This window comes from Hylobates moloch, unplaced genomic scaffold (genome assembly GCF_009828535.3).
Source record: "Hylobates moloch isolate HMO894 unplaced genomic scaffold, HMol_V3 SCAFFOLD_4, whole genome shotgun sequence".
NCBI lineage: Eukaryota > Metazoa > Chordata > Mammalia > Primates > Hylobatidae > Hylobates > Hylobates moloch.
The window spans coordinates 156,730,605-156,753,632 of NW_026652279.1; the positions used below are offsets into that span (position 1 = coordinate 156,730,605).

At 36.6% G+C, this 23,028-nt stretch overlaps 1 protein-coding gene across 5 annotated transcripts in view; it reads right to left on the reverse strand.

The window, feature by feature from the left end:
* The window catches only part of UGGT2 (UDP-glucose glycoprotein glucosyltransferase 2), a 233,570-nt gene that overhangs the window by 70,334 nt on the left and 140,208 nt on the right, over positions 1-23,028 (reverse strand). For all 5 annotated transcript variants that reach the window (XM_058438019.1, XM_058438016.1, XM_058438017.1 and 2 more), the window contains 5 exons: positions 20,842-20,921; positions 17,449-17,638; positions 10,633-10,791; positions 10,213-10,298; positions 258-342 (listed from right to left, as the gene is read on the reverse strand). In XM_058438019.1, coding sequence (XP_058294002.1) covers positions 258-342; positions 10,213-10,298; positions 10,633-10,791; positions 17,449-17,638; positions 20,842-20,921 — 600 coding nt within the window. The remainder of the gene's footprint in view (positions 1-257; positions 343-10,212; positions 10,299-10,632; positions 10,792-17,448; positions 17,639-20,841; positions 20,922-23,028) is intronic.

The window sequence follows — 23,028 nt, forward strand, 5'->3', positions numbered from 1 at the left end:
TGTAACGTTATTTGGCTACAGACAGATTTAGTAGATATATTTAGTTATCATAATGTAAAAAAAAATCCTTCTATCTTCAAGTTCTGTTTTCCTTTGTGAACTTAATCCTCTTCTTTTTTTACTGCTGGAGTTCAAATATAACATTTTAGGTTGTAAAATTGTAAAGTCAGTTGTAAAATAAATCAATTAATTAAAAAACAAAGAAGATAATTCTTAATATTAAGAACAAAGCCTATAAAAAGTTCTGCCCCACATACTTTTACTTCCAGTATCTTGCTTTTGAAGCTGTTTAATACAACAATGACATCTCCTAGGTCTGCTTGAGAGTCAGTTCCTTTATGCCTAAAAGTAGAAAAATGTGTCCATAATTAAGAATACACATACAATTATGATGGCATAACAAATAAACTCATTTTGCAATAAACGTAAGTCCAATATTACTAGTGCATATATCATGTTTTTCTGTTTCTATAGTCAATTAAGATATAATATACTGTAGTTTTCAAAATTATCCAATAAATTTTAACTCAGTACACATTAAAATTGTAAAAAAGTAACTCATTAAATTCAATACCACCCAATCACTCTGAAAGTTCAAATTATGACTTATCTTTGCTGTTATATACCAAGGCTATCACACAACTAAAATCTTTCACATCCCTGATATATTGCAATGATAATTACAATTTTTTACACTTCAAAGTTATGTATCAAAGGAGTTCTACACTATTCAACTTTTTAATATCCACCAGCCGTTTTCAAATGCCAAAATTTGAAGTACATTGTTAAAATAATGAGACTGAAAATGTGTCTATGATGTCCATCTGCATCACTTGAATGTTTCCGTTTTGTATTACATATAATGCAGTTTTTTTCCGCCCATTTTCAAAATTGCTTAAACAAATATGGCAACTGTGCTCCATAATTATTTTTTCAAACTATTCTCACTATGGACTAAAAAGTTCTATCATATTTACAATAAAGTTGAGTTTTGTTGAAGGGGAAGCAATCAGATGTCAAATTAGTAGTTACTTTTGAGTTGTTATATATAATATATACTTTTAACATTTTTCCAAAATGAACACCCGGGGAGTCTAGCACTATCATGACTGACACGTCTTTGACTTTCTCTTACTCCCAATTCCTGAGCTAAGGTAGGTTAAACCAAAGTAGCAGGCAGAACTCTGTCCAACAATCACCACTAGAAAACAGAAAGAAGCCAGGTGTGATGGCTTACACCTGTAATCCCAGCACTTTGGGAGGCTGGGGTGGGAGTATCACTTGAGTCCAGGAGTTTAAGACCAGCCTGGGCAACACAGCGAGAACAAGTCTCTGCAAATTTTTTTGAAAAATTAGCTGGATGTGGTGGCCAGCGCTGTGGTCCCAGCTAGTCAGGAGGCTAAAGTAGGACGATTGCTTGAAACTGGCAGATTGAAGCTCCAGTGAGCTGTGAGCCATGATTGTGCTATTGCACTTCCGTCTGGGCAAGAGAGACCCTGTCGCAAAATCAAAACAAAACAAAACAAAAAAGGATCTAACTTGTATAGTAGAAGCATTGTCAAATTTCTTAAAAACTTTCAGCTGCTTATGGTCACAAACACTGCTCAAGGGCATTGACAACTTTAGCCATTTAATCCCCTGTCCACTGAGACTCAGAGAATAAAGCCAGCTAGCACAGCACTACAGCTAGACCTAGACAAATTCTAACGCAAATCTCTTTCCACTTCCATCAGGTAGCAGAGGTAGTAATGGTGATGAGCTCTCATTTTAATTCAGGCACTGTTTTTTTTTAATTTATTATACTTTAAGTTTTAGGGTACATGTGCACAACGTGCAGGTTTGTTACATATGTATACATGTGCCATGCTGGTGTGCTGCACCCATTAAATCTTCATTTAACATTAGGTATATCTCCTAATGCTATCCCTCCCCCCTCCCCCCACCTCACAACAGGCCCCGGTGTGTGATGTTCCCCTTCCTGTGTCCATGTGTTCTCATTGTTCAATTTCCACCTATGAGTGAGAACATGCGGTGTTTGGTTTTTTTGTCCTTGCGATAGTTTGCTGAGATCCTTGCAATAGTTTGCTGAGAATGATTTCCAGCTTCATCCATGTCCCTACAAAGGACATGAACTCATCATTTTTTATGGCTGCATAGTATTACATGGTGTATATGTGCCACATTTTCTTAATCCAGTCTATCATTGTTGGACATTTGGGTTGGTTCCAAGTCTTTGCTATTGTGAATAGTGCCGCTATAAACATACGTGTGCATGTGTCTTTACAGCAGCATGTCTTACAATCCTTTGGGTATATACCTAGTAATGGGATGACTGGTTCAAATGGTATTTCTAGTCCTAGATCCCTGAGGAATCGCCACACTGACTTCCACAATGGTTGAACTAGTTTACAGTCCCACCCACAGTGTAAAAGTGTTCCTATTTCTCCACATCCTCAGGCACTGTTTTAAGCACTTCATAGATGCTCACTTGCTTAATCCATACAACCATCCTTTGAGGAAAGTACAATTATTATCTTAGATCCTAAATGAGTCTAGATAGTCTGGCTCTTCACCACTGTACTATCAGACCTTTACCAACAATGCTAAGCACCTGAAACCTCTGGATACATGAGGAAAATGAGCAGCTTAAATGAAGGGAACAAGCTAAGCAGTCAGAGGAAATGGACTTCATTGATAAGGCATTAATGCAGAAAAAAGGGAAGCATTCAAATAATTCATATTCTCAATGAGATTCAAAAGAATACTGAATCTCAGTAAAAGCCATTTACTTCAAAATGAAAGAATTCACTGTGTCAGAAAGCATGATTAATAAAAAAAAGCACTCATACATGTGTCTCCTGAAATTCTAAAATACAATTTATATTTTCAGAGAAGAAATGTAAATCAGATTGGCTTCATATTTTTCATCCAAAACACTAACTGGTAAGAAACAATAATGAAGCCTTGTTTCAAGCATTCTGAATAAAATTATAATGCTGTTATTCAATACTTAGGAAAGTTATAATTCATACAGAATTGCAAAAGAAATTTTTAAACCTTTGAGGACCACCTCAAAGTTTTAAACATTTGAGGGTACACCACTAATGTCTCTGAAAAAACTTATTTGTGGAAAGGTGGTGTATATTATGATATGGCAGGCAACATCCCACCTTTAGCATACACTGCAGTAGTTAGAAAGATACACCCATTTTTGTTGTTGTTGTTACTCAACTCTTTTGCAGCTAAGGTTTTGGTTGATAATTAGATTCTGCTAAACAGATAGATACATTTGCATGTTACTTGGAACTTAGAAGTGAGCGGGGCAATGTGCTGATGCTTCCCTAGCTTCTTTTGTCAAGCACAGTCATGGGGACATTGAGGTTTTCTACTTCAGTGTTCCAGTGTATAATTGCTTAGCTTTCTGGGTACCAAAGGCCAGTTGATGTGTTGCTGGCAGCAGCTTCTAGCTTTCTCTCACTTCTGATGATGGGAAAGTAGCAGCTCTTTCTGGCTGGTCAGTTCCTTGGCTTTGTTCTCAAGCATTCCTAGGATCCAGCCCTCCTGGAGAGCTTGCTCCGCCAGTCCTTCCCAACACAATGTAAAAGCATCCAATTGCTTGTGTTAAATACTTCTATGATAATATGGGAAGTCAGCCATCTGCTACGATTTGAATGTCCCTCCCCTCCAAAACTCATGATGAAATTGTATTGCCATTGTGGCAGTATTAAGAGGTGGGACCCTTAATAGGTGATTATAGGTGATGAGGCTCCACCCTCATTGGGTGGAAGTGGTGCTACCACAAAAGGGCAAGTTTGGCCCTCTCTTGCTCTCTCTTGTCCTTCTGCCTTCTGCCATACGGCAATGCAGCAAGAAGGCTTCTGCCAGATGCTGTCCCTCAATCTTTCCAACCTTCCAGAACTATGAACCAAGAAATTTCTGTACATTATAAATTGCTCAGTCACAGGTATTCTGTTAACAGCAGCAAAAAATGGCCTAAGACACCATCTAAACAAAAAATGAATGTGAAAATTAAAAGACATATAAAAACTGTGATCAATAGTGAATCATTAAAATTTACATTTAACTAATGGTAATATGATAGTAAAGAACTAAATAGAATATTGGAGGTAGGGGTAAAAGGATGCTAGAATGCTTCCACTGAAACCCCAAGAGATAGCTACCAGACACCAAAGTGAGTATGCATAGTCATCCATTCTCAATACCCTCACAATATGCAGATTGCCCCTCAGAGAGATTAAGCATATAAAAATGTTCAGAAAAGGGATTGTGTGAGATGAAGGCAGAAGAGTTTCCTTACAGAGAGCTGTTGTCAGATTGTGAGTCTCCACCACTATACTCTATGAGGATGGAAGGGGAAAAAGTATTGCCTTCTCATTCTAAACTCAGTAAGGTAGACACTTTAAGGAGAAGACACTTTGCAATACATATTCTGAAGTTGGGATGCACAGAGGACTCATGTCTGGGAAAGTTAAAAGTGTACATGGAGCAGGATTGGATATTTGAGGACTGATTTATTGCTCTAATTGAGGAGTCAGGAGAGTGCTTACTGCCTCTGCAACTGGTCTGAACTAGAGTTTGTTGGGCAACTGATGTCTAGGTATTTCCACAGATCAGATGCAGCCAAGAAGGAGAGCAATTTGGTTTTGTTGTTACCAAAGGGTAGTCATGTGTCCTGCCAATATGGCAACCAGGAGGTATGAGGAGACCACACCAACGGAACCAGGAAACTAAAGGAGAGTGAAGTACAGCAATAGAAAACTTTTAAGAGTCCACAGAGAGTGAGTTTTAACTACTGCAGAGCCAGCAAAGTTACGGTGGACCAACTTGAGTACCTGAGGAGAAAGAATGGAAAGCCTTGTTTGATATCTTTGTCCTTCCTCCTATATAAAACATGGGAGAAACAGTTCAGTCTCAAAGGTACCAAACTAAAATTGATTACAAGTGTTACTTTGGCAGAAAAGATTTTTGTAAAGATTTCAAATGAGAAGTCTAGCACAATAATTTGGCATTGAAGGTGCATAAATAAAGTATCTAATATTCTCTACAATTAATTAGGAAAATCTGAGCAGCATTTGTCTAACTTTGGTAGAACTACAAAGAAATAAAGGAGAATAGTTTTCAGACTTTTTGTATTCAAGGTAAGTAACAGCCAATACTGAGTATACACAAATAATCTGCAGTTAATGACTACAAAAAACTGACAGACACAGAAAGTACACATTATGGGCATTATGCCTCAGAAGTGGAAAGCCGAATTTAAAAAAATCAAATAATTTAGTCATGGCTTTAAAATCTGAACTTAGAAACTCACATCAATATTATTTTAGCTTAGATTTTTAGCAGGTTTCAGGAATATTTTTCCTAATTATAAAGGTAATATCAATTAGAATTAAAACATAAATTAGGATAAACAACATCAGTTTTTGTTATATTTTATATTGACCTCATTAGACTTTTTATTACACAGTAACATGTATTTTTTTCCATTTTGGATAGCTAGTGACATTAATCATATGTGGAATTAAATTATGACTAAGTATATGGTTTTATAGTTTATAAGTAATACAAACAAATTTGTAAGTTATTTCTACTGCCAAAAGTTGTCTGTGAATGAGAAAAAACAATTTGCACTAATATGTTAGTGGTACTTCACATATAATATCAAGAACTATTTTCTCTCTAAAACATCTTTATGAACTCTGTATGATAGAAAATAATAGTAAAGAAGATAAAACAGAACCTAAATCATGTATAGTTTTAGTTTTACATAATACATGTGCTATTGTGTAACTGTATTTGTAAAAGAAGGAATAAGTGGAGAGGAAATGGACATTTACTCAATATTCTACAATGATGTTCTCATTTAGTCCTTAGCAAAACCTCACAAGGGAGGTAGGATTATTCCCTTTTGTAATGACGAAATAAAGACTACAAATAGCAAAGAAACTTATACAAGATCATACAGATAGTTGGTGGTACAGAAGGGATTTGACTCACAATTCATATACAGGGCTTTCCCTTTGTGAAACATAATGGTGAAACGGTAGTGGCAGATACAGAAATGCTGAGTTCCTGGCAATGCAGTTTGCACAAAATTTAAAAAGCTGAAACAAAGCATGAATGCTTCTTAAAATTAGATCTTGAAACCATGGCTTTTATAAGGGTCAATATAAATGTTACAGTCTATTTTGCTCATTTTCTGTACTACCATAGCACTCTTTTATAGCACTTAGAACATGTAATAGTCACTCATTTTCTTGACTATCTTTTCTACTGGAATGAGTTTTGGGAGGGTAGGAACTGTGTATTTGTAATGGGAATGACACAGCAAGGTAGCATAGGTTGCTGCATAGGCATTAGAACAACATACCCAAATGGGTCCAGCTGGTAGCCAAAGATAAGAACTTAGAGGTACCCACTTCCTGCCTAGCAAACTGGGCTTCTGTTGTCCTGCCTTCCCTTCAAACAGACCAAAAGTGACCCATGCTCTATTCCCTTGTATATACTGCTAGTTGTATGCATGCTCTCTCTTTCTCTCTGCCTGACTCCTCTTCATTCTTGCCTGATGTGACCTAGAGATGGAGCTCTTCCTGCCCAGGATTTGTAATAAATCTTTGAACTTATTTCTTATTGTGGTGGTGTATTAAATTTGCACCACCCATTGGAAGAGCCAGGGACTATCCCAGACCGGGTTTTCTCGGGGATGCTGGGGAGAACACAAGGTTGGGTTCCCAGTGTCACCGGGATGGTCAGGCAAGCATAAACTGCACATGGGTCAGACAAGAGCCACACGGGCATCTGTCAGTATAAACAAGTTTCCTGTGTGAGGGAAACTGGGTCTGGGGTCAGACAACTATGAATTAGACCATCCACCAGGTAAACGAGGTGTCCCATGAAAGGCACACAGTAAACATTCACATCCAGCTGCCTTTCATTCCTCATTAGGGCAAGGTCACTAGCCACTCCAGTACTGGAACTCAATTTGGCTGGGGGTTCTCAAAACAGCATTGTTCAACTGCTTATCTCCAATACTCGTCCTTATTTTTGCCTGCTTATTCCACCGCACCAAGTGATTTCTGTCACTATAGTTTGTATTATCTAGTGTTTTGTAACTTATAAAAGGAGACATGCAGTAGTACAGCAACCCCCACTTACCCACAGGGTATAGGTTCGAAGACACCCAGTGGATGTATGAAACCATGGATGGTACCGAACCCTAAATGTATGTTTTTCCTATACATACATGTCTATGATAAGGTTTATTTATAAATTAGGCACAATACTCTTGCCTTTTGTGGTCATTAAGTAAAACGAGGGTTACCTGAATATAAGCACTGTGATCCCATGACAGTTGATCTCATAACTGAGAATGCTACTAAGTGACTCATGGGCAGACATCTGACAAAGGAATGATTTTCCAGGTGGAACAGAGCAGGATAGTGTGAGAGGTCATCATATTACTCAGCAGTGCATAATTTAAAACGTAAGATTTGTTTATTTCTGGAATTTCCCACTTAATATTTTTGGACTATGGTTAACTATGGGCGACTGAAACCACAGAAAGCAAATTCTTCTTCTCCCCTTTTCTCCCCTTCCTCTCCATCCCCTTCCTTTTCCTCCTCCTCCTCCTTATTTTGAGACAGGGTCTCACTCTGTTGCCCAGCCTGGAGTGCAGTGGCATGATCATGGCTCACTGCAGTTGCCACCTCGTGGGTTCAACTGATCCTCCCACCTCAGCCTCCCAAGTAACTAGGACTACAGGCGTGTGCTACTGTGCCTGGCTACTTTTTTGATTTTATGTAGAGGTAGGTCTTGCTATATTGCCCAGGCTGGTCTCAAACTCCTGGGCTCAAGCAATCCTCCCACCTTGGCCTCCCAAAGTGCTAGGATTACATGTGTGAACTACCATGCCTAGCCTAAGTGTAAATTTAAAGTTTCTAGGAACTGTCCAATTGTTCAAAAGTGGTTGTACCACTCTACATACCCAATGGAAGTGAAAAACAGCTCCTGTTACTCCATATCCTCACCAACACTTGATATTGTCATTCTTTTTATAAAGTTAGTCATTTTAATAGATATGTGGCATATCTCGTGGTTTTAATGTAGATTTTCTTAATGACTAACAATGTTAAATACATTCTGTACTTATCCATATATCTTCTTTGGTAGAGTGTCTGTTCAAGACTTTTGCACATTTTTTATCTGGTTATTTGTTGTCATATTGAGTTCTGATAGTCTTTATATATTCTGTATATAAATTCTTTGTCAGATATATGCTTTGCAAAGATTTTCTCCCAGTCTGTGGATTGTCTTTTCATTCTCTTTTTCAGTCATTTACATAAACCCTTTTAGTGTGAATATTAACGCATTCTGCAATACAAATGATGTTTAATAAAGGGCTTTCTCAGATCCTGCTGGGATATACGTCATAATATATGATATGTGTACTGTATTAACTTTCCAAACGAAAAACTTCTAAACTCTAAAACACATATGGCCCTAAGAGTTTTAGATGGGAGATGTGCATGTCTACCCTCTTCCTGGAATGTTCCATCTATGGTATGACTAGTAACTTCCTATTAATTCTTCAACTCTCTTGAGGTACTATATCATCTCTAATGTCAATACTGACTTCCTCCTACCCACCTCTACCACAGAACTAAGCATCCCTGTCTCTGTGTGCATAAGCCATTAAGCACATTTATTAACTGACACTATGAGCTAGGTACAGTATAAAATAAAGGGGAAAGAGTGGTGAAAAAAGATACCGTAACCCCTACTCCTATATTATCTTTGTTGAGTACAATGTGTGGTATAATAAAAGGTGCTCAGTAAGTATTTATTGAAAGCAATGAAATCTAGAGATATTTATTAAGGGCATAAAAAAGACTTTATCAAGAGTTGGCAAACTATGGCCAGTAAACCAAATCAGGTTTATGGTGTATTTTTTTAATAGCCCTAAGCTAAAACTGATTTTTATACTTTAAAATAATTGTTAAAAAAAATTTTGATAAAGACCACATGTGCTCTCAAATGAACAAAAATACTTACTTTTGGCTCCTTACCAAAAAAGTGTGATGACTCCTGCTTTCTACTATGGCTCACTGATCAACAGGAAAATTTTTGTCCAAAAAAACAATTCCAAACTGAATATAACCGAAGGATAATGGTGTTGTTATGTAAGATATAACGTATACTATATTATCATTAAATGATCAAAATATCAATTATGCTGGTACAGGGAAAAGTCTAAGAGCCTGAATTTGTGGGGGTGGGCCTGGCAATGGGGCTGGGCAACAGCCCGGGGCTTCTGGGGTAGGCCTGGTGGTTGGGCAGGCTTGGAAACTGAATCTACCAGGCAGATTTGGAGCTTGGGGCTACAGGATCTGGCAGCTCAGTCTTCTGGTACCAGCATTAAGTGGGGGCTGTGAGGCCTACCTGGCTTTGGGTTTTACTGGGGTGAGCATGGTTTTGCGGTCCAAGGCAAAGTCTGCTGTTCACTTCCCTCTCCTTCCTCCAAGGGGGTATCTCTCCAGCTGTGCTGTATCAGGTGGAGGAAGGAGTGATGCATGTAATGTAAATTATCCTACACTCTTCAATGTGTCTTTCTTATTTCTGTGCTACACTGCAGCGCTGTAACAGCTCACCTCATTCCTTAGTTTTTATTAAGGTAGTTTCATGTGTGGAGTGGATAGTTGTTCAAATTGATGTTTCTGCATGGGTATGAGCACCGGAATGTCCTATTTTGCCCTCTTGCTGATGTTCAGACCTAACCCAGTCATCATTTTTTTGTTTGTTTGTTTGTTTTTTTTGAGACAGAGTCTTGCTCTCTGTCCCGGGTTGGAGTGTAGTGGTGCGGTCTCTGCTCACTGCAACCTCCGCCTCCCGAAGGTTCAAGCAATTCTTGGGCCTCATCCTCCTGAATAGCTGAAGTTACAGGTGTGTGCCACCGTGCCTGGCAAATTTTTGTATTTTTAGTACAGACGGGGTTTTGCCATGTTGGCCAGGCAGGTCTTGAACTCCTGGCCTCGTGATCTGCCTGCCTCGGCCTACCAAAGTGTTGGGATTACAGGCTTGAGCCACTGTGCCAGGCCAATCTTAACACTTTAATTGTTGTTTTGATTATCTTGGTTGTATTACACTAAAAACGTATTTATGTGTAAAAATTTAAAAGCAGTCTGCATAACTCACCCAACTATTTGATAAATATCTTCAGATTTTCCTTGGTGTAACCTCAGTATCCAAGCACCTGGGTTTGCTTTTAATTGAAAATACCCCTTTTAAGATGAGAAAAAAATAATCATTGAGTAATATGACTAAAAACCATCGAATTGCTTATGAATACATGAATGATCCAAGAAAGTATTTACTAACTGTAGAATGAATAAATTCTATAAATCAATTCCAAGAGATTTTACAATAACCTGTTAAAAAATTATGAAAGTATGATTTTCCCCATTTTTGTTTTATCTATCTTATTCAAAGATTCAATTTTGTTTTCTGCAAACTATTCAGCAACAGCAGAATAAAGATTATTTCATTTTACTCTTAGGAAAACAGAGAATTTCACCAAAACATCAAATTAAATATCATCAATTAAATAATACTTACATGATTGGCCATCGCTATTGTATCAACCAAAACAGGTTTATTTTTTGTGCCTAGTGTGAACTGCAGACCCCGAGGAGGCTGTTCTGTCACTTTATCAAAGCACTGTCCTTCCAGTAGTAAGTATTCTAGTTCATATTCTGCTGTCACAGTTTTCTCACTCTGTGGAGGAAGTATGTCATTGTTTTTGGTGTTATGTAAAACTCATAATACAAAACTTTGAAATAAATGAATGTGATTATTTTAATATTGGCCAATGTATTTTGGTGGGTAACTTTAAGTCTTTGTTTTACACATGAGTGAATTCGTGAGTTGAATTGATTTCTTCAAGACAAAAAGCTTATGATAAACTTTTTCTTTTTCACGACATCAGCTTTATCTGAATCTCATGATATATATGCACCAATATAACCAAGCAGGAAAGACGTGAACATGAGATTTAGATGGGAAATTCCTTAAAGAATCTGCTTCAGTTTGCTGTTGTCATGAAGCTCCCACTTCAGACTTGGCAAGAAAGCTAACTTACTATCTATTGGCTTTCTTGTAATTAAAAAATTAATGACTATAATCAACTAGTTATAATTGATCAATATATTTTTAAAGTTAATTTTAAAAAATTAATAAAAATTAATTTTCCACTTCCAAAGTGGAAAGAAGAAAAAACAGAACGCACCTCAACAGAATAAACACTGATATAAACATCAACACACTGATTTCCATTTCTTGTCTTCATAAATTTTTTTATAAGAAAGTAACCTGCCTTTTCATTAAACATGGTTTTCTAAGAACATGTCTCTGTCTCTATAAACATCATTTTAAATAGCTGGACATTCCAGTTGTTTCTGGATTTTTCTCTATTGCAAATGTTATAATAAATATTTTCAAGATAAAGCTTTTTCTCTACTTCATATGAACAGCATAACTAAACATGAAAATAAATCAAACAGTGATTTTCAGAGACAGAATTCTGTTGAGATTGAAGACAGCAATGTTACCTATATCTAATCTTATTTCACCATATTAGGTTTTCAACACTATTGTTTAGTGTATTTAGGATATAGACTATTTGGATATATTCTGTATTGTATAGTTGTTTTCCTTGACTGCAATTATCTCAGAAATAATTACAATATTTGTTTACAGCATTTCTTTCTTGATTCTTGTTATTTTACTGCTTTTAAGAACAAAAAATAAGTAACTTCTTTGAAGACAGTATTTATTTCAACAACTTTAGTTGAATTCTGAATTAGTTGTTGAATTTACTATTCTAGTGATAAACTTTATATAATTTATTAACCTATTTCCAGAGTCTTTGTAGCAATTTACTTGACTGGAAAGATTTCCATGGGATAGTCTCAGAATAATATGAGAATGTTAAAATTAGAAAAAGATTGTAGAGATCATGTAGTTCAACACCCTCACTTTACAGACAAGGAAGCTATATACCAAAGTGACTATAAAGTAAAGCTTAATTATTTTATTATGAATTAGATACTAGGGAAGAGTCTAAATACACTTACCCAGTTTGTGAATAACAGTATCTTCTTAATTTTATAATATATTAATGTGAAAATTTCTCTTGTTCCTATATATTTATAAAACAGACTTCAATTCTGTTGACTTATTCAAACCACAACATAAAAACATAGCCAATTCCTTTTCCAAAGAGTTCTTTCTAGTGAATATTTTAAGTTTTCATAGAGGTGATTTAAGTTAAATTAGTTCCTATTTTCAAAGCTCATTTATTTATTTATTTGTTTGTTTGTTTGTTTGAGACAGAGTCTCACTTTGTTGCCCAGGCTGGAGTACAGTGGCACGATCTCGGCTCACTGCACCATTTGCCTCCCGGGCTTAAGCGATTCTGCCACCTCAGTCTCCCGAGTAGCTAGGATTACAGGTATAGGCCACCACTCCGAGCTAATTTTTTGTACTTTTAGTAGAGACGGGGTTTCACCATGTGGGCCAGGCTGGTCTCGAACTCCTGACTTCAAGTGATCTGCCCATCTTGGCCTCCCAAAGTGCTGAGATTATAGGTGTGAGCCACTGCACCTGGCCACAAAGCTCATTTTTAGCAAAAATATGAAAGTTAGTGATTTTTTGATGCTTATGTTTCCATCTTCCCTTTACATGTTTATTTTGTTTTAAATGTTGTTGATACCAGACATAAATTTAATACCTTTCAAATATAACCTTGAGAATGTATTAATTTTTTTATTATACTTTAAATTCTGGGGTACATGTGCAGAATGCACAGGTTTGTTACATAGGTACACACACGCCATGGTGGTTTGCTGCACCCATCAACCTGTCATCTACATTAGGTATTTCTCCTAATGCTATCCCTTCCCCTAGCCCCCCGGCCCCACGACAGCCCCGGTGTGTGATGTTCCCTTCCCTGTGTCCATAGAACATATTAATTTTTCTAATACGATATTAATTGTATTGTTCTTCTGTAGCTGAATAGCTGTCTTCCTTTAAGAAAAGGTTAAGTTTAATTATAAAGATTAACATTTGGGTTTGTTAACAATTGTCTGTAAATATGTTAATCTAGTATTTTTGTTGCTATTGAACGTGATTTTGTGTAACTGCAGACACATTTTCCCAAGTTATTAATAGCAAAGCTATAACACATATCTTGATCTGTGATCTGAACTCTGACAAGCTATCTGATAGTGGAGATGGATAAATGATAGTACATCTTTTTCTTGCATCTTATCTCAAGGCAGGTGAAGGCTGAACTTAATGACTTTAGTGCAATCTGAACTTTAAGAAACTATTCAGGACTCTGGGCAAAAATCCAAGAGAAAGTTTAAGGAATTAGTTTTAGATAATTTGGTGGTTTGAGGCATATAAGGTACGGTAGTCTTCCTTTATCTGTGGTTTCTCTTTGTACAGTTTCAGTTACCCTCAGTCAACCATGGTCCAAAAATACGTGGAAAATTCCAGAAATAAACAATTCATAAGTTTTAAACTGTGCACTGTTCTGAGTATTGTAATGAAATCTCACATGACAGTGCTTGTGTTCAAGGAACCCTTATTTCACTTAGTGACCCCAAAGCACAAGAGTAGAGGATGATGACCTACTTTTATAATTGTTCTATTTATTATTAGCTACTAAGGTTAATCTCTACTGTGCCTAATTTATGAATTAACTCTTATCATAGGTAGGTACGTATATAAAAAAACAAAACATGGCCGGGCGCAGTGGCTCATGCCTGTAATCCCAGCACTTTGGGAGGCCGAGGTGGGTGGATCACAAGGTCAGGAGATCAAGACCATCCTGGCTAAGACGGTGAAACCCCATCTCTACTAAAAATACAAAGAATTAGCCGGGCGTGGCGGTGGGCACCTGTAGTCCCAGCTACTCGGGGGGCTGGGACAGGAGAATGGCATGAACCCAGGAGACGGAGCTTGCAGTGAGCTGGAGCTTGCAATGAGCCAAGATCGTGCCACTGCACTCCAGCCTGGGCAACAGAGCAAGATTTCATCTCAAAACAAAACAAAACAAAAACAAACAAACACAAAAACAAAACAATGTATATAAGGTTAGGTACTATGTGTGGTTTCAGGTATCCACTGAGTGGGTGGGGGTATCTTAGACAAATCTCTTGTGGATTAAGGGAGACTTCCATAGTACAAGTCTTCTGATATATAAATTTTCAAGTTTGTTAAGGTTTTGTTTAAATTTCTAAGTTTTGCAGAAGGGACAGAACTCCTCACTGCAAATGTGACCTTTTCCCAAATTCTGTAAGTGTTTGATGGTTTAAGATATAAATTTCATATATTATGCACTGAGAGAATAAACTGAGCCTAAGATGAACAGTGTTCATCTAATTCATAATATAGTATTATTTAGGATCTATAGCATATCTCTGGCAATCAAACAGAAATTCTTTCACAATTATATTTGTAATGCATATATCAATAAATATCAATAAAACTGATATCAAAATTATTTATGTTTCAGAGGGATTAATGCATTTTTCTGTGAATTCATTTTAACAGAGCCATATCCTATTCCTGTTAGCAATCTTTTATTTATTGCATCTTCTCTTGCCTTGGTAACCACCATTGCTGTTCCAGGTGTTTTGACATCTTTCATACATATATATATATATATATAAAATATATTATATATATATATATATATGCTGTGATAAAATATAATTAGAGAGTCTTTGGATGCAGTTCTAACAATAAGTGCTGAGAAGAGCAACACATCTGAACTCTAGGTAAAAGTAACTGTCTCACTTTTAGCTTTTTTTTTTTTTTTTTTTGAGACAGAATCTCGCTCCGTCACCCAGGATGGAGTGCCATGGCACAATCTTGGCTCACTGCAACCTCTGCCTCCCGGATTCAAGCAATTCTCCTGCCTCAGCCTCCCGAGTAGCTGGTATTACAGGCACATGCCACCATGCCCGGCTAATTTTTCTATTTTTAGTAGAGATGGGGTTTCACCATGTTGCTCAGGCTGGCCTCAAACTCCTGATCTCATGAGCCACCCGCTTTGGCCTCCCAAAGTGCTAGGATTATAGGCGTGAGACACCGTGCCCGGCCTAGCTTTCTTAATCATTTTTGTCACCTTTAATTATGAAATTAATGCTGGTTGTGCAATAATGTCAATGTAGTGACAATCACATGAACAAAGTCCTGCCAAGGGAGAATTTTCCCAGATCAAGTTTCTTCCAGGTGTTTGTATAGTGTTTGGGAATTAGGTGTAAACAGGAATATTTGCACAAGTTAGTATTATATGGTGGTAAATCTCTCATTGTTAGTCTCATTTTTGCCAGAGTGTACGTACTTTTCCCCTTTATCTAAAAATCCTTTCTACTATACCAAATGCCTTTGTTATTTTTCCAGGATGGTTGCAGAATATTTTAAGTATGTATAGCACACAATGAAAAAGATGAGCCTGAGGGGTAGTTAACTTTTACAGATGCTAGAATTTATAATCTCCTTTTGTTTATTCACCTAAACTATGAAGACACAGGAAATTTTCCTTCATCCTAGTCTTCTAACTTCAGAGTTAGAGCTAGTGTTCATCTGAACAACTTCTAAAAAGACGCTATTAGATTTGACACTCAATACAAAAAAAAGTTTTACTTAATCTCCATCAGCTGTTGAATAGCTGCTGAAATTTTCACCAGCAGACTCAATTTAAAATCTTTCCTAAGATGTACTAATTTCTCCCACTAGAAACACTTCACACTTTTGGATAGCATGTTTAAAAGTTACCTTATTGAGTATATTGCTGCACTCTCTTCATGAAGAATTCCAGACTATATTAAGAGATCTGACTGATCATGGGAAAAACAGCGATTTTTTCTTTCACTTCTTGTAAGATTCATTTGTTAAGTTTTTCTCATTAATGCTATTAGTTTGCTGCCTTTTCTCTAAATTTGAAGGACTGATATTAGAAGATGGTTATGACTGAGTTTTAGGTTCTTTTTTAGGTGGGTCCAGTTGGGAGTGATGGGGAGTATGTTACAGAAAAGTGATTTAGGATCCCACAAAATCCACACACGAGCGAATCAAAATAAACTTTCCTAGAAGGAAAATCTTTAGGCAAAAGATAGTGCATAAGAAGCATGAGAAATAAACACTATAAACAATCTTAACCAAATTATTACAGGTAAATGTTTATGCTTCAGTCAAGGCAATGGCTATATTCTACAGGAGGTATCAGACACAAAGAGCTGGAAATAGGTCAGAGGGAGGACAATAAGGAGAAGCAAGTATTTTTTCCTCATTTTCTGGATACCAAGTGATATGGTTTGGCTCTGTGTACCCACCCAAATCTCACGTCTAATTGTAATCCCCACGTGTCAGTGGAGGGCCCTGGTGGGAGGTGATTGGATCATGGGGGCAGATTTCCCCCTTGCTGTTCTCATGGTAGTGAATATTCATGAGGTCTGAAGGTGTGAAAGTGTGTGGCACTCCCCTCACACTCCTGCTGTCCTGTGAGATGTGCCTGGCTTCCCCCTCCACTGTGATGCCATGGTTGTTTCTGGAGGCCTCCCTAGCCATGCGAAACTGTGAGTTAATTAAGCCTCTTTTCTTTTTAAATTATCCAGTCTCAGACAGTTCTTTATAGCAGTGTGAAAACAGACTACCACGCGTATCTTAAATTCTTCCAAAATGCTTCCCTTTTTTGTGGTTTCTGAATTCCTTTTCTCATTCTAGATTCAATGTTTAAAAGACTCAGTTTAATACTTTCTTTCTGCGCTGTGAATTACAACAGCTGAGGAAGAGAAGTCTGACTACTCACTAGACAAGGGTCATACAGGGGGTGATGAGAAGCAGGTATACCTGGCCTGTAGTATAATGCAAATTTTGTTTCCTACTTTCTACCCTAATGTAGTTAGGACTACTTTCTCTGGCTATGAGCTATGAGGCCAAAAAAAAAAAACACCACCAACAACAAAACAATTTTGAGTGAAATTTGCTCTCTGAGTTAAAAACTAAACTTGAAGAGCAAAATAAGTACTTAATTGTGTTGTACCAAGTTGCCAAGTGTTCCTCTCCATATTTTTGACATTGCTCATCTTAGAGAAATGTCTTTGCAAGCTAGTAGTCTGAGGCAAAAAGAAAGAAAGAAAAAATGTAAAGACATCTAAGAACTTGGAAGACCCGAGAAGCTGAGTTTGGAAATTAGAAAAACTTAAAAATCAAAGGAAAGATTGGATCGGGACCTAGAATCATAAAAAAGAATATTCTGGTTAACATTCATAGTATGATTGCTCACTTGCTACAATTGTAATAGCTGATAAGAATTTATCCTGTTTCTCTCTCTTTATATGACTATACGCAATAACTTACATCCTTTAAGTGAATATTATCAAGGTCACAGTTGCTGTGTACTGTTTCAACCAACCAGCCTTCTGGAGTAATCATGTTGAGGATTAGGAGGGGTGATTCAGGAATATCCAAAAATTTTGCCACTGGTCCAAGAGAAGAAACGTCATTAGCCCCTGACATCAGTTCTGGTTCCAGAACAAAACGGTAAAAGCTGTTAATAAAACATAAAAATACATAATGTGACCAAAACTGAGATTTTTCTTTTAAAATATTTTTAAAATTGAAAATGGCTTAATGATCTGACCAGAAGTCTACAATCAAAAAGACTAAGGTGCATTATACTGCAGAAAAATTAATGCTTATAAGAAATAGACAATCATTATTTTGTTGACACTACTATCTAAGTCTATGTATATTATCTACCATTGTTAACTAGTCCTTAATGAACATGATTAGAATCCCTTTAAGATGTACCTGACTTATGCAGGTTCTAGGAGTTTATGATCTGTTATTGTATTACGATTTGTATGCATCCTCCTTCAAATCTGACCATGGTCTATTTTTCAGCTATTTTATTAACTTTTACCACCACTAATAATATGAAGAGAAATGGTAGGAAACAAGTGAAATTCAAGCTGAAATTCTAGTACCACTTTTAAAAGCTCAACTAAAAACAAACAGGATTAAGTTGAAAGCAACTGCTTAATAGCACTTTTAGACTTAACTTCAGTTTTGCTGTATTTTAACCTCATCCTTCAATACTGTGCACAGAATTATTATGTTATGCTATCAAGGCTAGTGGCTTTTACTATTTTGAGACTGCAGTCAAGGTGTCAGCTGTGCTGTAGTTCTTTCAAGGCTCAACAAGGGTAGGATCTACTTCCAGGTTCATCTAGTTCCTCAAGGGCTGTCTGAATGAGGACCGCAGCTCCTTGCTGGTAATTGTCTGCAGACTGCTTGCAGTTACTTCCCAAAAGGCACCTCCAACATGCTTCAAAAGAGAAGCACACAGAAGAGCCACAGAGAGAGAATGTCAGCAAGACAAAAGTCATAGTCTTTCATAACCTAATTGTAGAAGGGAAATTCCATCACTTTCGCCATATTTTGTTTTATAAGAGCCAAATCCCTAGGTCTAGCCCTCACTCCAGGAGAACTTTCAGAGTGTGAGTCCCAGGCACTGGTGATCACTGGGAGCCATGTTATGCAGAGAGACAAAGAAAATAAAAAGAGGAGAAACAGGAGAGAATACAGTCAAGAAGTAAATGTTCAAAACAAATTCTTGCTGCAGTGGAAATATCAAAGAAAAGTATTCTCTCAATGTTGTAAGGAGCAATTTCTTTGTGATTTAGTAAATACAATTTCAGTGGCAAAGAGAAAGTTAAAGAGAAACTGCAGTGGAAGGTACAGTGAATGAGATACGATGACAGAGTCTGACCATCTTTGAAGAAATTTAGTCAAGAAGGAATGAAGAAGAGGGAAAAAAAGACTCCAGAGGAGAGAAAGTTAAGGGAGCAACTTTTAAAAAAATTGAATAACTTTAAAGACTGAAAGAAAAAAGCTAGTATAGAGATTAAAGATCCAAAAGAGAGAATATGTGATATAGCAAGGATCCAGAACAAACAGGAAAGCATGAGATCAAAACAGAGAGGGAATGTTTACCTAAAAAAGAAGAAAGATGCCTCATTCTTTCCCTGCAATACAGGAAGGCTGAGGAAGTACAGCAGTTAAGAGTAATAAGTTGAGGGGATTCCTGCCCTTAACCTGTCTCATCTCTGAGAAGAATAAATTTACTAAAAGGAAAGGGCTGGGAATAAATGTGTATGCTAGATTGCTTGATATATGCTACTGAGTCAATAAGATTCTGTTGAACTACCAGTTAAAAAAATAGCTGTATACTCTAGTACATTATTTCATTTAGAAAAGTCAATTCTTTCCCTCCCAGTAGATTATGCTTGCTTATATGTTCAGTAATCCTATTCTTTATTATATAATGTGATGTTTTACAGAGAGGATCCCTACTCCTGTGAATAAAAATCCTGTACTCACGGAACTAACAAACCTTTCAATTAGCAGCTAAAAAATTTAAAGTTTTTGTTCAGATGTAAAAAGGCACGTGATAAAATTTAAAATACAAAAGATAAATGAGAAGCATAAAAACTCAATGAGATATATGGACAAGAGTCTTGAGGGACAATGAATAAGTCCTAAACTTTCACTTAAATTTCCCACATTTTCCATTTTATTGCTTTCTAACTATTAAAAATACTTAGGTTTAAAATGCCTGCTCTGGCTGGGCACACTGGCTCATGCCTATAATCTCCGCACTTTGAGAGGGCAAGGCAGGTGTATCTCTTGAGGCCAGGAGTTCAAAACCAGCCTGGACAACATAGCAAGACCCCGTCTCTACAAAAATACAAAACAAAACAAAACAAAAAAACTGTGCATGGTGGCACGCACCTGTAGTCCCAGTTACTCAGGAGGCTGAGGTGGGAGAATCACCTGAGCCTGAGAAGTCGAGGCGAGGCTACAGTGAACTGTGATGGTGCCCCAGCCTGGACAATGGGAGAACCTGTCTCACAAAAAAAAAAAAAAAAAAAGTTCTGCTCAAGGCAACATCTATAGTATGTCAGTTGTAACAAATACAATTTGAAAAGTAAACAAGGAACGAACAGAATGCTACCTTTCTGTCTTGTGTATGCATGCATTTTTTGCTTAGAATTACATAATTAAATAATACAGAGATGAGCACATTAAAAAGTCTTAAAAAGCTATACTAGTGCAATGGTACATACTCTGTTTTCTGCCCAATGATGCATGAAGGAGAACTGAATGTTCCTATCAATAAGAATGGCTCATAATGAATGACAGTGATTCTGATCCACAAAGAAGAGAAAGAGTGTATTGTTGTCCCCTCTTGAGAGAGAATGTTATTTCAACAGAAGAGTGTTAATGGGGAATATTTGTATATAATTATAAACAACACTTTTTTATATCTCTGGCAGGTTATTATTCTAAACTAATTGTATCCTAATGCCCCCAAATAGTAAATGTGATGATATAATAAAGATTATTTTGGTAATTCTGCTAAACCAAAAATGGTTTAATTCCACCTTATTTCCCATTGATATATTTCTAAATAGGTATTCCTAAATCGCATTTCCAAAAATACCTATGAATAAATATAAATCAATGTAAATTCTGTAATTAGGTCAGATCACTTTGCTGAGTTAGGTTATTTTTATTTTGATATCAATTTTATGTCAGTTAAAGTAAGTAAACAGTCTGACCTTCTGACTTATTTCTGTGAAGCATCTTGTGAAGAAAAGAAAAAACCAGGTCCAGTAACAATGATTGTTTTTTTCTTCTCAGCATTTACAAATTTTTCAAAATGAAATTTTGTTCACTCAGACCCACCTGTCTAAAGGGGCTTCTGAAAGCCTGCCCCTACAGTTCATGAACAACTTTATCTTCATGTTGATAATCTTGCCAAGTACCTATTGGAAAGAAATTCTCATGTTTGATATTAAATAATATTAATAGCTAATATTTATTATGTATTTACTATGTACCAGGTACTATATTAAAACTTTATGTTCATTATCTCACTTGATCCTTACAACGCCCTGCTAAAATAGTACTTTTGCAGTTTAGGTACAGAGACATTAATGTGCTCAAGGTCACACAGAAACTCACAGCACAGGCAAAATTTTAATCCAAACAGTTGATTTCAATGTCCCAGGGTTATGCTGCTTGCCCTTTGCCTAAAGTGACTTTTTTTCATAGTATCTAAATTTCCTTAGTATTGAAGAACAAGGAAAATAATTACTAGGACCTTGATCTGCAAATACAAAGTGGTGACCTTACAACAACATTGGCAGTATCCTGATTCTTTTGGGATTTGGAAGTTTTTGGCTACCTACGAATAAATACTTTCTTTTCATTTTCCTGGATCATAAGAAGTAGAGGAAGAATTACTAATTTTGATAGTCTCCATCTCCACATAGGCAACATGTCAGTGAAGATTCAAAAGCTATTAGATAACAAATGATATAGGTAAAGGGAGAAGTAACAAAACAGATACATGTAATAGAAAGGATACAGGCTTGATGAGAAATTAGAACATAAAGACTAAGGATTTAAGAGATTTGAGTTTCAATTCTTACTCTATCACTCATCATTATCTGCTACTCTGGAGGTCACTGAACCACTGTTTTTCTCAAGCGTTAGATAAAAAACTATCTATTCTTCCAATAAATTATCCTTTTATAAAGTAAGAAATAAAGTGACTCAGAAATAAAGTATGCTATTATTACCAATGATGGAAACTGGAATGCAATTCCATATTTTATATCTCTGTATAATTCCCTATTTCCCTATTTCTTTTCTTTCTTTTTTTTTTTTAAGAGACATAGTCCTGCTCTGTTGCTGAGGCTAGACTGCAGTGGTGTGATCATGGGTCACTGTTAACTTCAAATTCCTGGGCTCATCCAATTCTCCCACCTCAGCCTCCTGAGTAGTAACTATGACTACAAGTATGCAGCATCATGTTTGACTAATTTATTTATTTATTTTTTTAGAGACGGGGTCTTGCTATGTTGCCCGGGCTGGTCTTGAATTTCTCAAGTGATCTTCCTGCTTTGGCTAATTCCATATTTCTTACTCCTAAATTCTACTTTTATATAAAAAACTTACAAATTTAAGTAATTTTTTTTGAATAATGACTCTCCATAGGAATAGGGATTTTGCATACTAAAGAGCATCATACTAGCTCCACTCCTTTCAGATGTGATTGTTTTCTAAAGAATAATCTGAATAGTATATCTCAAGACATAGAAACTTGAAGGTATAACCAATGCTAAAAGAACAAATAGGTAAATCAGCTATGGTTTGTCCTACTCGTTTCATAAACTGAACAGCTAGAATGACAAAGTCTTTCCAAAATTATTTGTCTCCACTCATAAAATCTCATTTTCCAATGAGATTTGGCAGTGCACACTAAATTCTAAAAAAAATTGCATTTTGAAATTTCGATATACAGCAAATCATATGGCTTGATCACTTACATTTTCACCAGACTCAATATCTAATTACTTTTGCCTGTTTCAAAAGTGAAGTCAATTACCAAAGGACAAATAGTTTGTAAAATTTTCAGTATCACTGGAAAAACATACAGCCTTCTAATGGGTCTAGCTTATTCAAATTTAACTACTGAAAGCTGCATTCTAATTTGAATGTTTGAAATTCTTAAGTAAAATGGTAAGCCACATAAGTCCTTTTGGAGACTGATATCTGTCTCTTCACATTCATTTTCCTCTTTCATAGGGAAAGAATTTCCAGGTTAATGCAGGACTTGTGGCCATAGTTTCCAGCCTCCTTTGTCATTCAGTGTACCCAGCCTGGGGACATTCTGGTCAGTGAGAAGTGATAGGACAGCATACATCTAACTTTGGGGTTGTGCTCTTATTCTCCCCTTCCTGCTGGCAGAAGTGCAGAGATGATGTTACGGCCTGACTGGTGATCTTAGGTGCTTCGTGACAGCTCAACAATGACAAAGGCAGTGCCTGAGTCCCTCACACTGCCTTAGCAACCCCAAGGCAGCCT